At 43.7% G+C, this 16,481-nt stretch overlaps 1 protein-coding gene across 1 annotated transcript in view; it reads right to left on the bottom strand.

Moving 5' to 3' along the window:
• Nucleotides 1-861: 861 nt before the first annotated feature.
• Nucleotides 862-16,481, bottom strand: part of LOC147102483 (EF-hand calcium-binding domain-containing protein 5-like) — a 197,148-nt gene continuing 181,528 nt past the window's right edge. The window contains exon 20 of the mRNA XM_085965119.1: nt 862-10,643. Coding sequence (XP_085821245.1) covers nt 10,492-10,643 — 152 coding nt within the window. The 3' untranslated portion in view covers nt 862-10,491. The remainder of the gene's footprint in view (nt 10,644-16,481) is intronic.

Here is a 16,481-nt window from a genome sequence, read left to right as displayed (position 1 = left end):
GCCACTGCTGTTCGGGGTTTTACCTTATCGGTAATGGGACACTGAATTTTCTGACACTGCAGCAACTAGAACAAATGTTCGAGCGAACTATTCCATGCAGCCTTTCTTTATATTTCTATGACACTAAATATGGTTAATATAGTTCCACATAGCTTACAAAATACTGCGGATGCTGGAAATCTGAAATAAAAATAGAAAATGCTGGGCATGCTCAGGTCTGTGACCTGTCGTCAATTCTGAAATGTTAACTGTTTCTCTCTCCACAGATGCTGTCTGACCTGCTGAGTATTTCCAGCATTTTCTGTTTTTATTCCACATCAATTAGTTTGTCTCACAGCTAATTTGTCAGAGGTAATGTTTATCTGTGTCATTGATCCATTTGTACTTTACCCACACCTGTAGGAGATGCTGACTGGTTCCACAGGGGAACTAAAATGTTAGCAACCAGTCATTAATAATAAAAGCAGCCACTAGTGCATTAGTAATATTGGGAGAATGACGTGTTATTTGAATTCCAATGACGTGTTCTTTAATTTGTGGTGCAAGTTATGAACATTATGTTAGTTTCTCAGCCATTTTTATCAATCAAGTTTGAGTTTGAAGTTAATTTCTTATCTCACTTCATCCATTCCTCGAGCACATAGCTCACACTTGTTTGATGTGCTGTAAACAACAATAACTTGCATTTATATAGCACCTTTAATGTAGTAAAACATTCCAAGGTGCTTCACAGGAGCGTTATCAAACAAAATTTGCCACATAAAGAAATGTTAGGGCAAATGACCAAAAGCTTGGTCAAAGAGGTAGGTTTTAAGGAGGGTCTTGATATGCCTATCAATTAGTCCAATAAAAGGCGACGAGTTAAGAACGTAACTGAAGGTTTTTATTGGCTAAATAACAGAGCCCACCCTCGTGGGTGATCCGATCCAACAGGGAGGAATACTAGCCAGTCAGCTACCTTTATACCTGGGCAGGTAATGGGCGGAGTCGGAGGTGGTCAGCCCAGGTATAACAGTGCGACAAGAGGCGACCTCGTGTAGTGATGTGACAGTGAGAACAATATACAGTGATAACTATAACAGTGGTTTACCACAGGTCTTAAAGGAGGAGAGGTAGCGAGGCAGAGAGATTTAGGGAGGGAATTCCAGAGCTTGGGGCCAAAGCTGCTGAAGGCACGGCCACCAATGGTGGGACGATTAAAATCGGGGATGGCAAAGAGGCCAGAATTGAAGGAGCACAGCTATCTCAGAGGGTTGTAGGGATATAAATCAATGTGTACTGTAGTTATGAGCAAGGTTCCCGCTAAGGTGTGTGCGCACGTGGTCGTGCATTAATCTGAAAGGTCCCACGTAGGCTGCTCACCGGCTTTTACATTGTAAATACCGCGCATGCGCAGAAGTTTAAAGGGCACGCACACTAAAAGTATATATTTAGAATGTACATTCTTGATATTTAGAGGACATCGTTATGTGCATCAAGGTTTAATTTGTACACCTATTCAACATTTAAAACAGGACTCTCACAGGGACTGGGTGTTGCAGTGAGTTGGAAGACTGTCCCTTTATTCAGGGTTCAGATTCAAGCTCGGCTGATGCAATAGATGTCTCCTTTCTCCACCAACTAAAAGGTTTTAGGGGAAATTAGTTTGGAGAGTCTGGGGTCAGTTTCCAATAAGTACAAACCCACAGCATAATATTGCCCATAATTTAGCATGAAATTGTCAATCTAATTCAGAGAGGTGATGGAAGTGCCACCCTGGTAGAGTAGGGGGGGTCATCTTCTGATGTTGTGGGCAAAGACGGAAGAGCTTTATTCTGCATCTGCCCCACGTTTCCATAAACTATGGAGTTCCTGATCCCGAGTCTGGATGGGGAAGTGTTCCATTCTCCAACACTGACATCCCTCAACAGTACTAAAACAAAAACAACAGAAAGTTAACTTGTGACATGAATCAGTCATTCATGAAAGAAAGACTTATGAAATAATACTGAGCAGCCTACGGGTGGCGCTGTCCAGGGAGAGTATAAATACTCAGGCACGGGCCCAGCTTGCGCAGGACATTCTTAACAGGAACTAGTGAAGGACACAACTAGACCTCCATGTTGTAAAACAGTTGATTAAAGCTTTGTTTGACGCTTAGACCAAGTGCCTAGTAGTTTTCTTACGTCAACTTGTTTAAAATGAAGGAAAAGCACCGCTCACATTAAAGTAGTCCCATACTGCTGCTGATTTCGACTGCGGGTGGAGTGGGGGAGGGCAAAGAACTGCCAAGTAGATTTTTGCACCACTTGTTCAATGATGCGACTGAAAATCTGTATATTTATAGATATATATGCATTATTTATACTGCATAGAGAAATCCATGAAAAAAAGTGTGTCTTGTGTCTTCTGAAAGTTCCCTGCACAATGCCAGGCAAGCATTAGAAGTGCTTCAAGGAGGAAGATATCCAGAAGTGCACACTTAGGCAAATGAATTAAAAATGATCAGTTCTGGTACAATCTGACGCCTCATGGATGGTGAAATAATGGTGTTGACCTTGGCCCGTGTTTGATGGGATGAGACACAACATAACCTTGTATAATCCCCTCCTCCTGCCTTTCACAGATAACAAATGGAGGAAAATGCTTGCAATGCTATTCAGGCAAAGAGCTCCCAGATTGATGAGGATCTGTCCTTTGTGCAGTTGTGATGCAAACGATGGGTGTAAACCCTGTACAAATACAATGGGATCCTGTTATTCACTATAGCTCAGGGCAAGAATGCTGCTTTTACCCACAGCTGCCCTTAACAAGTTTAATAATCCCAGCCTTTGGCCTATTCTAAAAACATAAAGTCATCAATAGAAATTTATCTTGTTTTTGCACAGTATCTGTACTTTTTCTTTGCAATGTTGGACGGCACGGACACGATGGGCCGAAACGGCCTCCTTCCGTGCTGTTACTTTCTATGATTCTATGCACCGAACGGGTTGTAAACCCTAGCCTGTACTCAGACGTGGCACCTTCACTTATTTCCTGCTCCCTCCTTTGCAAACCCACACAGAGTGCTCCAGCCAGGTTCTGGTCCAACTTCGAGTCCTGCCTTCTTGGGATGCGCTCTCTACCTGTTCTAGTCTTGGATGTGCCAGGAAATGTACCCAACTTAAAACAAACCTCTTCCCCAGGTCCCCACTGAACACACCTCCTCTTCAGCTTGCAACCAATGCCACAGGGATCACCTAGACGTATACAGAATAACTTAACGTTTAAGAAAATGTAAAGAATGGCTTTTCTCACAGGTCTGCCAATGGTTTCTCATTCCACCCTAGTTCTGTTTCGTGTAGCTGCTAATGTCACTTGATCTAACGGTTTCTTATCCTGTCCTCTTTTTGCATCTAACGCTCCTGGATAGATTTTCTCCCTACTTCACAGACTGAATGCATATGAGTAATCATAATGACAGAAATCATTTAATGTAGGAATTCTAAAGTATTTATTCCAACACTTAAGAGCACGGCACTGACTGGAGCAGGGCACTGACTGGAGCAGTTCCCTGCTTGATCTTAAAGTACCCCAAGTAGATTTAAAGTGTTTGAATAAAGAGTGAAGAAGCATTTCTTTTCATAAAGTATTTATCCCCTTTCCCTTCTCTCTTGGCCTCTCCGTACTATGCACCATCCTTGGCTGAGAGGGAGGGTGGACAACTGCTTTCTTTGTCAATGCCCCTCTAAAACCATTCACTGGGAAGTGGGCTAGAGTAGCTCAGGGTGATTCCGCATCAGACTCTGTTTCCCTCCATGTGGGGAACTAACTCACCTCCACTCAGCACCTTGTGACAACAGGGTCAAAGTAACAAAGTCATTACGTGTGTAATCTTAGGTGGAAACCCAGATCCTACCAGTCAGTGGCATAGCACCTTAGGGCTAGGTGATTCAATCCTTCAAGTATAATGCTGGACAATGTACATTTTTTATGCATGACAGGGAAGATTGAAAAGCCTACACAAATATGTGACAACAGTATGCAGCTTAACAAAATATACCCTTCACCGTTGGAACATTTAAATTGAAAATAAAAAGACTTGCATTTATATAACATCTTATCCCATCTATCAGAAATATTTCAAAGCACTTCACATTCAATGTTACTTTTAAATACAGTAACTGTTGGCAATGTAAGCAAAAGTGACATCTATTTTTCACACAGCAAGATCCCACAAACAGCAACGATGATTGACCAGTTAATCTGTGTTGGTTGGCGAAGGACTGTTGCTCTTTTCTATAAATCTTCACATCTTATTTCTAACTACACACCATTCCCCGATGAACTAAACCTTCAAACAACTCTGAAATAATGGTGTTTATAATAAGACACCAAGGGGGAGAAATTCGGTATCGCCCTGTTTGGGGTGCAATTATCGGTCAGGTGCAAAGTTTAGTGCCTGGCACTAATTATCGCCTCCAACTGTAAACTTGGCTTATATCACCCCCGGAGTTGATTGAAGTGCTAAATCAGGTGCTTCACACCTCTCTTAAGGCGCTAACACCGAGGAGCGAGGCGCTACCTCAGAGCGCTGGCGAAGCTCATGTGATGTCAGTTAACAATGGAACACAGACACACTGGCGCCGGCCAGTTCTTAAAGGGGAGGGTCGATCTTGCTCTCCATCCACACCCTGCTCATTGCAGCCTTGACTCTCGGCCTGGAGAGACCTGTACATCAAATCTGTTGGAAAGAACAATGGAGAGGCCCAGGCAAAGAGCTCAGAGTGCAGCCCCCATAGTCTCTTCTAAATCGATGCAAAGAAGGTCAAATCAAAATGAAGCTGCAAAGTGCTGCTCAGTCACCCAAAACTCCTTCACACAGCGTTGAATCTCTCCAGAAGTCTCTCTCTCTCTCTCTCTCTCAGAATGCATGGTGCAAAAATGTCGCTGACAATAAAAGGCAGGAAGCGGTTGCCTTTAAATAGCGCTCCCCCAGTCCCTTCCCAACTGCAAAATGTTCCCCTCAACCTATCGTTGCTAGTGGCGAGCGGAAAGGCAGGGGGTGCCACTCAATATCCGGTCTGGGCACTACCGGAGCGTTGCACGCTCGACTGACGTCACGATCTGCGGGCGCAGGAAATCGTGGCAGTAGTGTTTAGCGCCGCCGCAAAATGTCTGATCAATTTCGCGAGCAGCGCAAACATCGCCGCACCCGGGCGCTAGTTGCTTTGCGCCCCATTAGCACCCAGGGTGCTAACGGGAGGCACAAAGCAACCAAATTTTTCCCCCCAACAGTGGAGGGAGCGGGGCCAGAAAGTCTTAAGATCTAGATGAATAAATACAGATGTCTGTTTCGACTAATCACATGGCATTTACAAAAAGGTTGGGGTGAACCCTAAGTAAATAATCATCAAACATATTTCTAAAGCTTCAAAGCTTCCCCCACCCCTTACAGATTTGTTCTGAAGACACTTCGGTTGTGATGCATATCATACCAAGCTGGTACTCTGCTGAATCTGAAAGTGACATTTGAGTTTAAAAATCAATAATCTCTCAGACAAAATTCATAGGAAAACCTCTCTTGCCATTTCTCTTTTTTAAATCTGAAAGGAGTAAAGTCTGAAAGTAGGCCACATAAAGTTGCACTTTGTGAGATTCACTTTGAGCAGCTCTCTTTGCCATTACTGTCACACACTTTGAAGATACAAGAATCTTCACCGCTCCATTATTAAAGTCTGCACAGTCAACTTTATCAGATGTCATTTACACTTCAGGTTTCGCATTTTAATAAATGAGTTGACATTTATGCTACCATATATCAAGCTGCTGAAAGAGCACAAACAGTCCAGCTCATATAATACTTATCATCTGGCTTATTGAAGCAAGTTCTGGGAAAAACGATGAATGATTAAATGTTCCCTTAGCGTGGATGCTGTCTCAGTAGGTAACATGCTTAGTACCATTACAAGACACTGTCAATCAACAGCAGGGCAAACGATGGAAAAACATATTAGTAACTCTTAGTTCTGTGCAGCTTCAGAAGCTGTATTACCAGACTGTGCTGCAGTGTTGTGCCTGTACCTCGAATCATTTTTAAAGTTTGTTCTCAGGATGTGGGTGACACTAGCAAGGCCGTATTTATTGCCCATTCCTAGTTGCTGTTTTGTCACTGACTTGTGTCCCATTGCCTCCATCCCAGCCCAGGTGATAAGGTTGTGGGTTCAAGTCCCACTCCAGAGATATGAGCAGAATATCTAGGCTAACACGTCAGTGCAAAGCTGAGCGAGTACTGCACTGTTGGAGGTGCTATCTTTCGAATGAGGCGTTAAACTGAGGACCCGTTTGCTCTCTCAGATGGACGTAAGAGATCCTATGGCACTATTTTGAAGAAGAGCAGGGGAGTTATCCCCTATCATTATCATAGCTTGCGGGAGCTTGCTGTGCCGCATTTCCATTACAACAGTAACGACACTTCAAAAGTACTTCATTGGCTGTAAAGCGCTTTGGGATGACCTGAGGTTGCGAAAGTTGCTATATAAATGCAAGTCTTTCTTTCCTTTTTATGCTGTCCAACCCATGCTACCGTAATCTCCGTCACCACCCGACGCCCCCCCGTTGTGTGATGTGGCTGATATCTTGCACCTGATCCCACGAGCACCAGTCTCTATTTAAAAGAAAATGTAGCCACCGGTTCATGGGCTGATGTCTCACGCAGCCAGCGCCCAGCTAAGCCCCCGACCCACAATGGCTCTCCTCTCTGTTCAGACATGTCCTGGCTGTGCCCACTGTGACCACAGCTGCGATCCCATCTCTTGGTGCAGCCATCCCAGGCGACAACTGCAAACGTCCCCCACTGGCTGCACCCCGCCCTTTGCATACTGCGTGACTCCCTCCCTAAACCCGCTGGATCTTTTAGCCCAGGCCCTGCTTTATTTTATGCATATTTTTCAAAGAAAACCGTAACAGATATCTGCAGTCGCACTGCCACGATTTCTTTTTAATAGGCAACTGATTTTATTTTTTAAATACTTTTTACAGGAATCATACTTTTGATTTAATATAACCCTCCTTAAAACCTATCTCTTTGACCTAGCTTTTAGTTACCCCTCCTAATATCTCCTCCTTTGGCTCAGCATCAATTTTTGTCTGATTATGCTTCTGTCAAGCGCCTTGGAATGTTTTTCTTCTTAAAGGCTCTAACTAAATGTGTTGTTGTAGTCTTTGGGTGTATACAGTGGTGGTCCTGTGGTGTTGCTCACAGAGAAAGTTTAAAAAGAAATTGGTCTCAAATTACATGAACATATTTCTATGTGATAAAATATATGCAGCTCTAATTTCCTGTACTACTGTTCAACTGGTGAAAGTACTATGGGGCAGGACTTCAACTGCACCTGGCTTGTACCTCTGAGCCTGGCATTTAAATGTTTAGGGTGGATGCTGTGGTCATACATGAAATATACTGTATTTGCGAGGGCTGTTGCATTTTTATTATTTGAGCATCACCTTTCTGTGACACAGTCACACCTGCAGTTGCACACTTCTACCACTAGATGGCGCTCCAGCAGTCCCATACCTTCACCAGCAGCCTCGCTTCATGCACTCTGAGGGAAATTCGCTTTGTCCGAACTATCTGTGGGCAAAGCCACGGAGATACACTAGTATTTTAATACAAATCTTGCACTCCCCGTACGCAAACCTTATTTCCAGTTGTCATGGTTTGTGTCACATTTTTCGGTCAACATTTACCATTAGAAATTGCCATGTCAACGTTTCCCATTCAATGTTTCTAAGGTCAGTTGTCACAATGTAGTTTCTGGTTCTGGACACGAAGAGGGTCTGTGGAGTGAGTTTTTGAATTCTCTCTTCAAACTCTGTTGCCACCTTGTGTATAAAAAAAACCTTATGTTCATCAACTGACTGTCGGCAACACTACAGGCAATTTACTAAGTTGAAGTAAAAAGTTACAAAGATTCCACACAATTAATAATGGGTTACAAATTGCTTTTTTTCTATAGATATTAATGTTAATATTAAAATATCTTTGTTATTCCTTTGTTTAAATGGATGAATGCTGTTAATATTCACATGTGCAATTCAGCCGCCTTGAAAGAATGTGTGAAGCCCCTCCAAGGGTAAGGCTGGGGAAGGTTCCAATGTGATGCACTTACATGGATCAATATGGACAGTACTGGTGAAGAGATAGTGGCATTTTAAAATTAGATTTATACTGAAAATGAGAAAAAGAACTCAGAACCAGCACAAACATTTTGTATTGAATGGCCAAATTAATATTACATGAAATAGGTCAGGCAGCACCTGTGGAGAGCGAAACAGAGTTAACACTTCAGGTCGATGACCTTTCATCAGAAGTTCTCGATCTGAAACGTTAACTCTGTTTCTCTCTCCACAGATGCTGCCTGACCTGCTGAGTATTTCCGGCATTTTCTGTTTTTATTTCAGACTTCCAGCATCAGCAGTATTTTGCTTTTGTTACATAAAGTAGAATGTGTAGTTTTGTAAATAGGCAGAGAATAATTCATAGAACAAAAATAATATTTTCCAACTGAGCAGAAACATTTTTAACCTTCACGTATGTTTGATAAAATGTTCCAAACATTAGCATATGTTTTGAAGTAGTTAAAAAGCAATGGGGTCCAATTTATTCCCAGAACAGTACCAGTAGATAGCAAGAGTGCTGCAATCCATGTTGCTAATGCTGTTTGATAGCATGCTAAGCAGCATTGTTTAATCCGTCCCATTATTCGTGGGATAGGAATTCCACTTCTGACAATTATTAAAGGAGTCAGCATTTGTAAATCTTCACCGATGCAAAAACAATAAGATTCTAAAATAGTGGCACACATGCTGTGACCTATACATTATCAATGAATACCATTCTAGAGGACAACATATTGCCAATCTCAGAAAAATATCCTTGGGCTTTCTTCTAATTATGGTCAGGGCCAGGGCAGGGAAGTGCACACTTTGACTGTTAGTGGCACTTGTTGAAATTCCTCTTTAGTACTTGGACAGAGACATTAATGAAAAAGTAGGTCAGGTCTCCTGATGGATTAGTGGATAGAGACCTGTTGCTGAAATAACTGTCACTAGACTTCTCATTACTGGAAGCGGTCACAATGGTGCTCTTTGATGTCGTGGTCTGTCGCTAAGCAAACAATGGAATATATTTTCCTCCAGTTGTTAATGTTAGCAAAATGTTTGGCATGAGTATAAAATGGGTCTCCCAGTAATCAGGATGTATATGTAAACTTATGATAACCGTAATGCTGCACTCTGAATGGTCTTAAAGTCAACTTATATTTTCACAGAATTACACAGAGAGTGGCGAGAATGTGGAACTCGTTGCCAGATAAAGTGATTGAAGCAGAAAGCATTGATGCATCTAAGAGAAGGCTTGATGCATGCACGGGGGAGAAGGGAATAGAGGGATACTGGGAGGGGGGCAGGGTGGGAAGAGGTAATTAGAGATGGAAGAGGCACATTTTTGTTTTATTCATTCATGGGATGTGGGCTTTGTTGGCAAGGCCAGCATTTATTGCCCATCCCTAGTTGCCCTCGAGAAGGTGGTGGTGAGCCACCTCCTTGAACCTCTGCAGTCCGTGTGGTGAAGGTGCTCCCACAGTGCTGTTAGGGAGGGAGTTTCAGGATTTTGACCCAGCGACGATGAAGGAATGGCGATATATTTCTAAGTCAGGATGGTGTGTGACTTGGAGGGGAACTTGGAGGTGGTGGTGTTCCCATGCGCCTGCTGCCCTTGTCCTAGGTGGTAGAGGTCACGGGTTTGGGAGGTGCTGCCGAAGAAGCCTTGCCGAGTTTCTGCAGTGCATCTTGTAGATGGTGCGCACTGCAGACACGGTGTGCCGGTGGTGGAGGGAGTGAATGTTTAGGGTGGTGAATGGGATGCCAATCATGTGGGCCTGCTTTGTCTTGGATGGTGTTGAGCTTCTTGAGTGTTGTTGGAGCTGCACTCATCCAGGCAAGTGGAGAGTATTTAATCAAACTCCTGACTTGTGCCTTGTAGATGCTGGAAAAGCTTTGGGGAGTCAGCAGGTGAATCATTCGCCACAGAATACCCAGTCTCTGACCTGCTCGTGTAGCCACAGCATTTATGTGGCTGGTCCAGTTAATTTTCTGGTCAATGATGACCCCTAGGATGTTGATGGTGGGGGATTCGACAATAATGCCGTTGAATTACATGTGGAATATAAACACCGGCATTGACCAGTTGTGACGAATGGCCTGCTTCTGTGCTGTAGACTCTATGTAATTCTATGTAAAAATTCCATGTAATTCTATTACTTCGATTTCACCTATGCAGATGAGATCATCCTATCAGTATTCATTACACACACACACGCAAACACGGCACTGTAGTTAGTGAGTGCTTATAAGCTTCATTAATAGAATGGAGAAAGCATTTCCTTGAAAATAAAGTGCAACCTCTGAGTTTGAAAATATTCCACTGGGAGCAGGTTTCCTCCTGTACCGTGAAGCATTAATACATTTCTCTCATGTAGAGATCAAGTGGCAAACAGAGGGAGGTCTGTAGAAGTTTCTTAGCTTCGTAGTAAGTTGTATCAATGTACAGCAGACAAATGCCCATTGATGCAGATAATACACTGGTAAAGAGCCATACTGCCACACTGCCCCAGGATCGATACCTAGAAAACATGAACATTACTCATTTTTAACTGTCTCAAAATGATTTTTCATTATTATTACACACAAAATGTCTTAGCTGCAAGATTGTATGAGCTTTAAATAAAATATTACACTGTCGTATTTAGCACAAGCTACATGTATGTCTGACGCTTGTTTTAGTCAGGGATCTGGCTTTATCTGTATTTATACTGCAATGTTTTATGGGTCTCAGATGGCACTGTTAGAACAAGTGGTAAACGTCTATAAGACAAACAAACAAGTGTAGGTGGAGAGGATCAATATTAAGTGCAACTCACTGGATGGTGGATTAACCAAGAAAGCTCCAATATCATCAATCATCCTTGTGGTCAGGTATTGTACAGAACCTCTTTATGCATGAGGTAACGGTCTTTACCGATGGATGGGCTTTTCTTTCTCTTGTCAATACTGTTACAAATTCTATTTCCCCAAAGATGTCTGAACAAAGTGCCAGTTATGAAAGGAATGCCGAATGGGCAGAGTCTGGCCATACTGTGAGTGATGGTTTGCATTTGCTTCACCCTTAACATGATTGTCTTTCTGCCTTATGACTCTGTGCTACTTTGTGTCAGCTGTGGATCAGTGGTCACACTCTTGCCTCTGAGTCAGAAGGTTGTGGATTTGAGTTCCACTCTAGAGACTTGAACACATAAGCTAGGTTGACACTTCAGTGTAGTACTGAGGGTGTGCTGGACTGTCAGAGGTGCCGTCTTTCAGATGAGACGTTAAACAGGTGGGCGTAAAAGATCCCGTGCCACTACTTAGAAGACGAGCAGGGGAGGTCTCTGGGTGTCCTGGGCAATATTTATCCTTCAACCAACATCACTAAAAACAGATTGTCTGGTCATTATCACGCTATTGTTTGTGGGACCTTGCTGTGTGTAAATTGCTGCTGCGTTTCCTACATTAAAACAGTGACTACACTTCAAAAGTACTGTGTTGGCTGTAAAGCACTTTGGGACATCCTGAGGTCGTGAAAGGCGCTATATAAATGCAAGTTCCTTCCTTCCTTTCATATAACCAGTGAATATCACAGATCCAAAGAAAAGATTGTGGGTACCTTAAAGCTCTCTCCACAATACTTCACCTCCAAAACAAAAGAGGTTGAAAATCCACTCATAGAACATTTTGTTGAATACAAAACAGAAAATGTCATGTAGAGTTGCTCCAGCCCTTTCACTGACTAAAATGATCAACATGATGAATTTCACCTGCAAGATTTTAATTCAAAGATGCTGTCTTTTTTCAGCTATGTTACCAACATTTCCTTTTCTATCCCCCTTAATTTTCTTGCATCTTCAGGCACTTCTGGATCATTCCACAGCAGAGAGGGGAGGTAAGTAACCTGTTGCCAGGCCTTTCCTGATTCCCCCATGGCAAGTATATGGCTCTGGGTAATCTACCTGCCTATTTTCTTTATTCCCTCTGACAAGGTGCCTGAGCTTCTGCTTGGCGTCTCCTCGGGACAGTCTTTTGTTAAAATTCATTCACGGGGTGTGTGCGTCATTGGCAAGTCCAGCATTTATTGACCATCTCTAGTTGCCCTGAGAAGGTGACAGTGGGCTGCCTTCTTGAACCGCAGTGTAGCAGTTTGATACAACTGAGTGGCTTCCTTGGCCACCTCAGAGGACAGTTAAGCATCAACCATGTTGATGTGGAACTGGAGTCACATATAGGCCAGATTGGGTAAGGTCAGCGGGTTACCTTCCCTAACGGACATTAGTGAACCAGTTGAGTTTTTATGACAATCTGACAGCTTCATGGTCAGTTTTTTATTTTCTAGATTTTTTAAACTAATGTGGGGGAACAGAGGGAACAAATACAATTTGTACTGCTTCATTCCTCTCAAGGTCACTTTGTGGTTCCATCATCTTTTGTATATTTTAAGTTAATGAAGTTGTAGCACTGTTATGACATTTTTAGTATTAGCAAAGAATAATAAGCACAAAATGCAATAACTCAGTGTTAGCCTTGAGATGATAACCAAGTTCTCGTGGACTGGGGTTGTTTGATATTTTATCAAATGATGCACAGTGCCTCTCTATGGTCAGGAGATGATACTACACTCTAACAAGACACAAGTACAATACTGTACTAGTCAGTCATTGACATGTGCACAGTACTCTGCCAAACTGTAAATAGTTATGTTTTAATGAATATTTCCTTCCTTTTTTCATTTCCCCCTTCTTCTCAAACTCATGATTGGCTACAGCTCCCTACGGGCCAGCTGCCATCTCGGACCTCGCCCGTATGGACATACTTTACAATCCAGTGAGTGTCGGCAGGCTACGAATGACGTCATACCCAAACTTAAGTCTATCCTCATTGGGCAAGCACTTTACAGCAGATGTCGCTAGATACAGGAAACTTTGTGCTATCCGGCACCGACGGGACCGAGCTGTTGCCGTCCCATCAAAACTGCCGGACAAACCAGCGCTAATGTTGAAACATACGGAGATTTTGAGCTCCGTATCTGGCAACAAACCCTGTGCTTCTAAACAGTCGGCTGTACCTTGCAAGCGTCTCTGTAGCTTAGCAACAGCTTTAGCGAGACCTTGCAGAGCTTGATTGTTGAGAAAAAAGCAACGAAAAGAAAAAAAACCTAACGAAACGGCTCCTAATTTTTGCCGGTGGCTCGAGCATTCCGGACAGTTAACCTCCGGATAAACCAAAGTTTCCTGTAGCTATCAGGTGCGGGAATCCAGGCTCAGTTGTCATCTCTCCAGCCCAGGTGTGCGAGGCCCACTGTTGATGCTCTCTGATGCCCTGGCTGAGGTCAACTAACTAACTCACCACAAACTAGAGGTTGAACCTGGGACCTTCCTGCTTTATATAGCTCAGTCAGTGAAGCCTCCCCACATCCTCAGGCGTTTCACAGCCAATGAATGGTTTTCAGTTTCACTGTGGGCAGTGAATGTTCCAAGTGAGCCATCAAGGGGCACCCACTACACCATTTTAAATACTAATTACATTTCTAAGCTTGATTCCCAGTCTTGGTGGGAGTCGGCTCATGTGGAGCGTAAACACCAGCATTGACCAGTTGGGCCGAATGGCCTGTTTCTATAAGAACATAAGAAGTAGGAGCAGGACTAGGCCATACGGCCCCTCGGGCCTGCTCCGCCATTCAATAGGATCATGGCTGATCCGAACCTAGACTCACGTCCACTTCCCTGCCCTCTCCCCGTAACCCCTAATTCCCTTATCTGCTAGGAAACTGTCTATCTCCGTTTTAAATTTATTTAATGTCGCAGCTTCCACAGCTCTCTGAGGTAGCAAATTCCATAGATTTACTACCCTCTGAGTGAAGAAGTTTCTCCTCATCTCAGTTTTGAAAGGGCAGCCCCTTATTCTAAGATTATGCCCCCTAGTTCTAGTCTCACCCATCAGTGGAAACATCCTCACCGCATCCACCCGATCAAGCCCCCTCACAATCTTATATGTTTCGATAAGATCGCCTCTCATTCTTCTGAATTCCAATGAGTAGAGGCCCAACCTACTCAAACTTTCCTCATAAGTCAACCCCCTCATCTCTGGAATTAAACGAGTGAACCTTCTCTGAACTGCCTCGAGAGCAAGTATATCCTGTAGACCTCCATGTAACTGTATGTAACACAGCCAGGCTCACGGATTTAATTCAGTCCGCTCCAAATGACAAAGTCCTTTGGTTATTTAACCCCACTGATGAGTAGGTAATAATTTTTGTGATCTTTTAATATCGGCATTAGCTTTGTGCTATGGTCAATGGAAAAAAGGTGAGCATTCAAAGCTGAACCTAAATATACATCTGACTATCTAAATCCATTTATAAAACTACAGTACATATTATCTTAATGCCATTTTTGATACAGGATTTCAATATCCCCAGTGATAAGTATTTCAAAACACATTTAATTTAATTCAATCACAATCTAAAATCAGCAGAGCTTGAACATCTGTCCCCGAGCCTTAATGACCTGTAAATGTGATGTAGCCATGGCAACCGTGGGAGTTGTAAATGTCATGAAATACAGCTGCCTTTTAGAACATAAGAACATAAGAAATAGGAGCAGGAATAGGCCACTTGGCCCCTCGAGCCTGCTCCGCCATTCAATAAGATCATGGCTGATCTTGGGCTCAAAGCCACTTCCCTGCCCGCTCCCCATAACCCTTCACTCCCTTATCTTGCAAAAATCTGTCTATCTCCACCTTAAATGTATTTAATGACCCAGCCTCCACAGCTCTCTGGGGCAGAGAATGCCACAAATTTACGACCCTCTGTGAGAAGAAATTCCTCCTCATCTCAGTTCTAAAAGGGCGACCCTTTATTCTAAAACTGTGCCCCCGAGTTCTAGATTTCCCCACGAGGGGAAACATCCTCTCTGCATCTACCTTGTCGAGCCCCCTCAGTATCTTATATGTTTCAATAAGATCACCTCTCATTCTTCTAAATTCCAATGAGTATAGGCCCAACCTGCTCAACCTTTCTTCATAAGTCAACCCCCTCATCTCTGGAATTAACCGAGTGAATCGTCTCTGAACTGCCTCCAATGCAAGTACAGGTAGACTATCCTTTATCCGAAAGCCTTGGGACCAGCTGAGTTTCGGTTTTCGGAATTTTTCGGATTTCAGAAGGTATTATTATAAGACTGGGAAATTTATAAAATTAATATAAATTTTAAAAGTTCAGGCTACCTCTTGCGACTGTTCCGTGTCTCATTCCCCTTCCTGCTTCTCTGGAAAGCCGGATATCGGCTGACTCCTACTAAGCTGGCCCGCAAATCAGGTCGGGGGTCGGGTGGGGAGGAGAAAAGAATATCGGACGGGCCGCGGTTCAGGTCGGGGGGGTTCCGGGGGGGGTGGTTGGGGGGGAGAAAAGAATACCGGACGGGCCGCGGTTCGGGTCGGGGGTCGGGGGGGAGAAAAGAATATCGGATGGGCCGCAGTTCAGGTCGGTGGGGGTGTCCGGGGGTGTCCGGCGGGGGGGGGTCGGGGGGGAGAAAAGAATATCGGACGGGCCGCGGTTCGGGTCGGGGGTCGGGTCGGGAGAAAAGAATATCGGACGGGCCGTGGTTCGGTTCGGGTTGGGTCGGGGGGAGAAAAGAATATCGGACGGGCCGCTGCAGCTATCGGACGGGCCGCTGTATTGTTGGGTTCACTCTCCCGGTATACCTCCTTCACGCTGCCCGGCTCGGCCTGCAATCTCCTACCCAGGAGGGAACTCTGTGACCCTCTGCCCTGCTCAGCGTAAGTCGTGCGCCACTCTGGTCATGTTGTGCGCACGACTTACACTGAACGAAAAAACTTTCGGTTTTTAGAGGTTTTCGGTTTTCGGAAGTTCGGATAAAGGATAGTCTACCTGTATATCCTTCCTTAAATAAGGAGACCAAAACTGTACTTAGTACTCAAGGTGTGGTCTCATCAATACCCTGTACAGTTGTAGCAGAACCTCCCTGCTTTTATACTCCAACCCCTTTGAAATAAAGGCCAACATTCCATTTGCCTTTTTGATTACTTGCTGTACCTGCATGCTAACTTTTTGTGTTTCATGCACAAGGATCCCCAGGTCCCTCTGAACTGTAGCATTTTGTAATCTCTCTCCATTTAAATAATAATTTGCTTTTTTATTTTTTCTGCCGAAGTGGATAACCTCGCACTTTCCCACATTATACTCCATCTGCCAAATGTTTGCCCACTCACTTAGCCTGTCTATATCCCTTTGCAGATTCTTTGAGTCCTCTACACAACTTGCTTTCCCATCTTTGTATCATCCGCAAACTTGGCTACATTACACTCGGTCCCTTCATCCAAGTCATTAATGTAGATTGTAAATAGTTGAGGCC

Source organism: Somniosus microcephalus, chromosome 22 (assembly GCF_052327205.1).
Source record: "Somniosus microcephalus isolate GS21.2 chromosome 22, FLI_Smic_1.0, whole genome shotgun sequence".
Taxonomy (NCBI): Eukaryota; Metazoa; Chordata; class Chondrichthyes; order Squaliformes; family Somniosidae; genus Somniosus; species Somniosus microcephalus.
The sequence above is the reverse complement of the archived record's forward strand: the minus strand, read 5'-3'. Positions and strand labels throughout refer to the sequence as shown.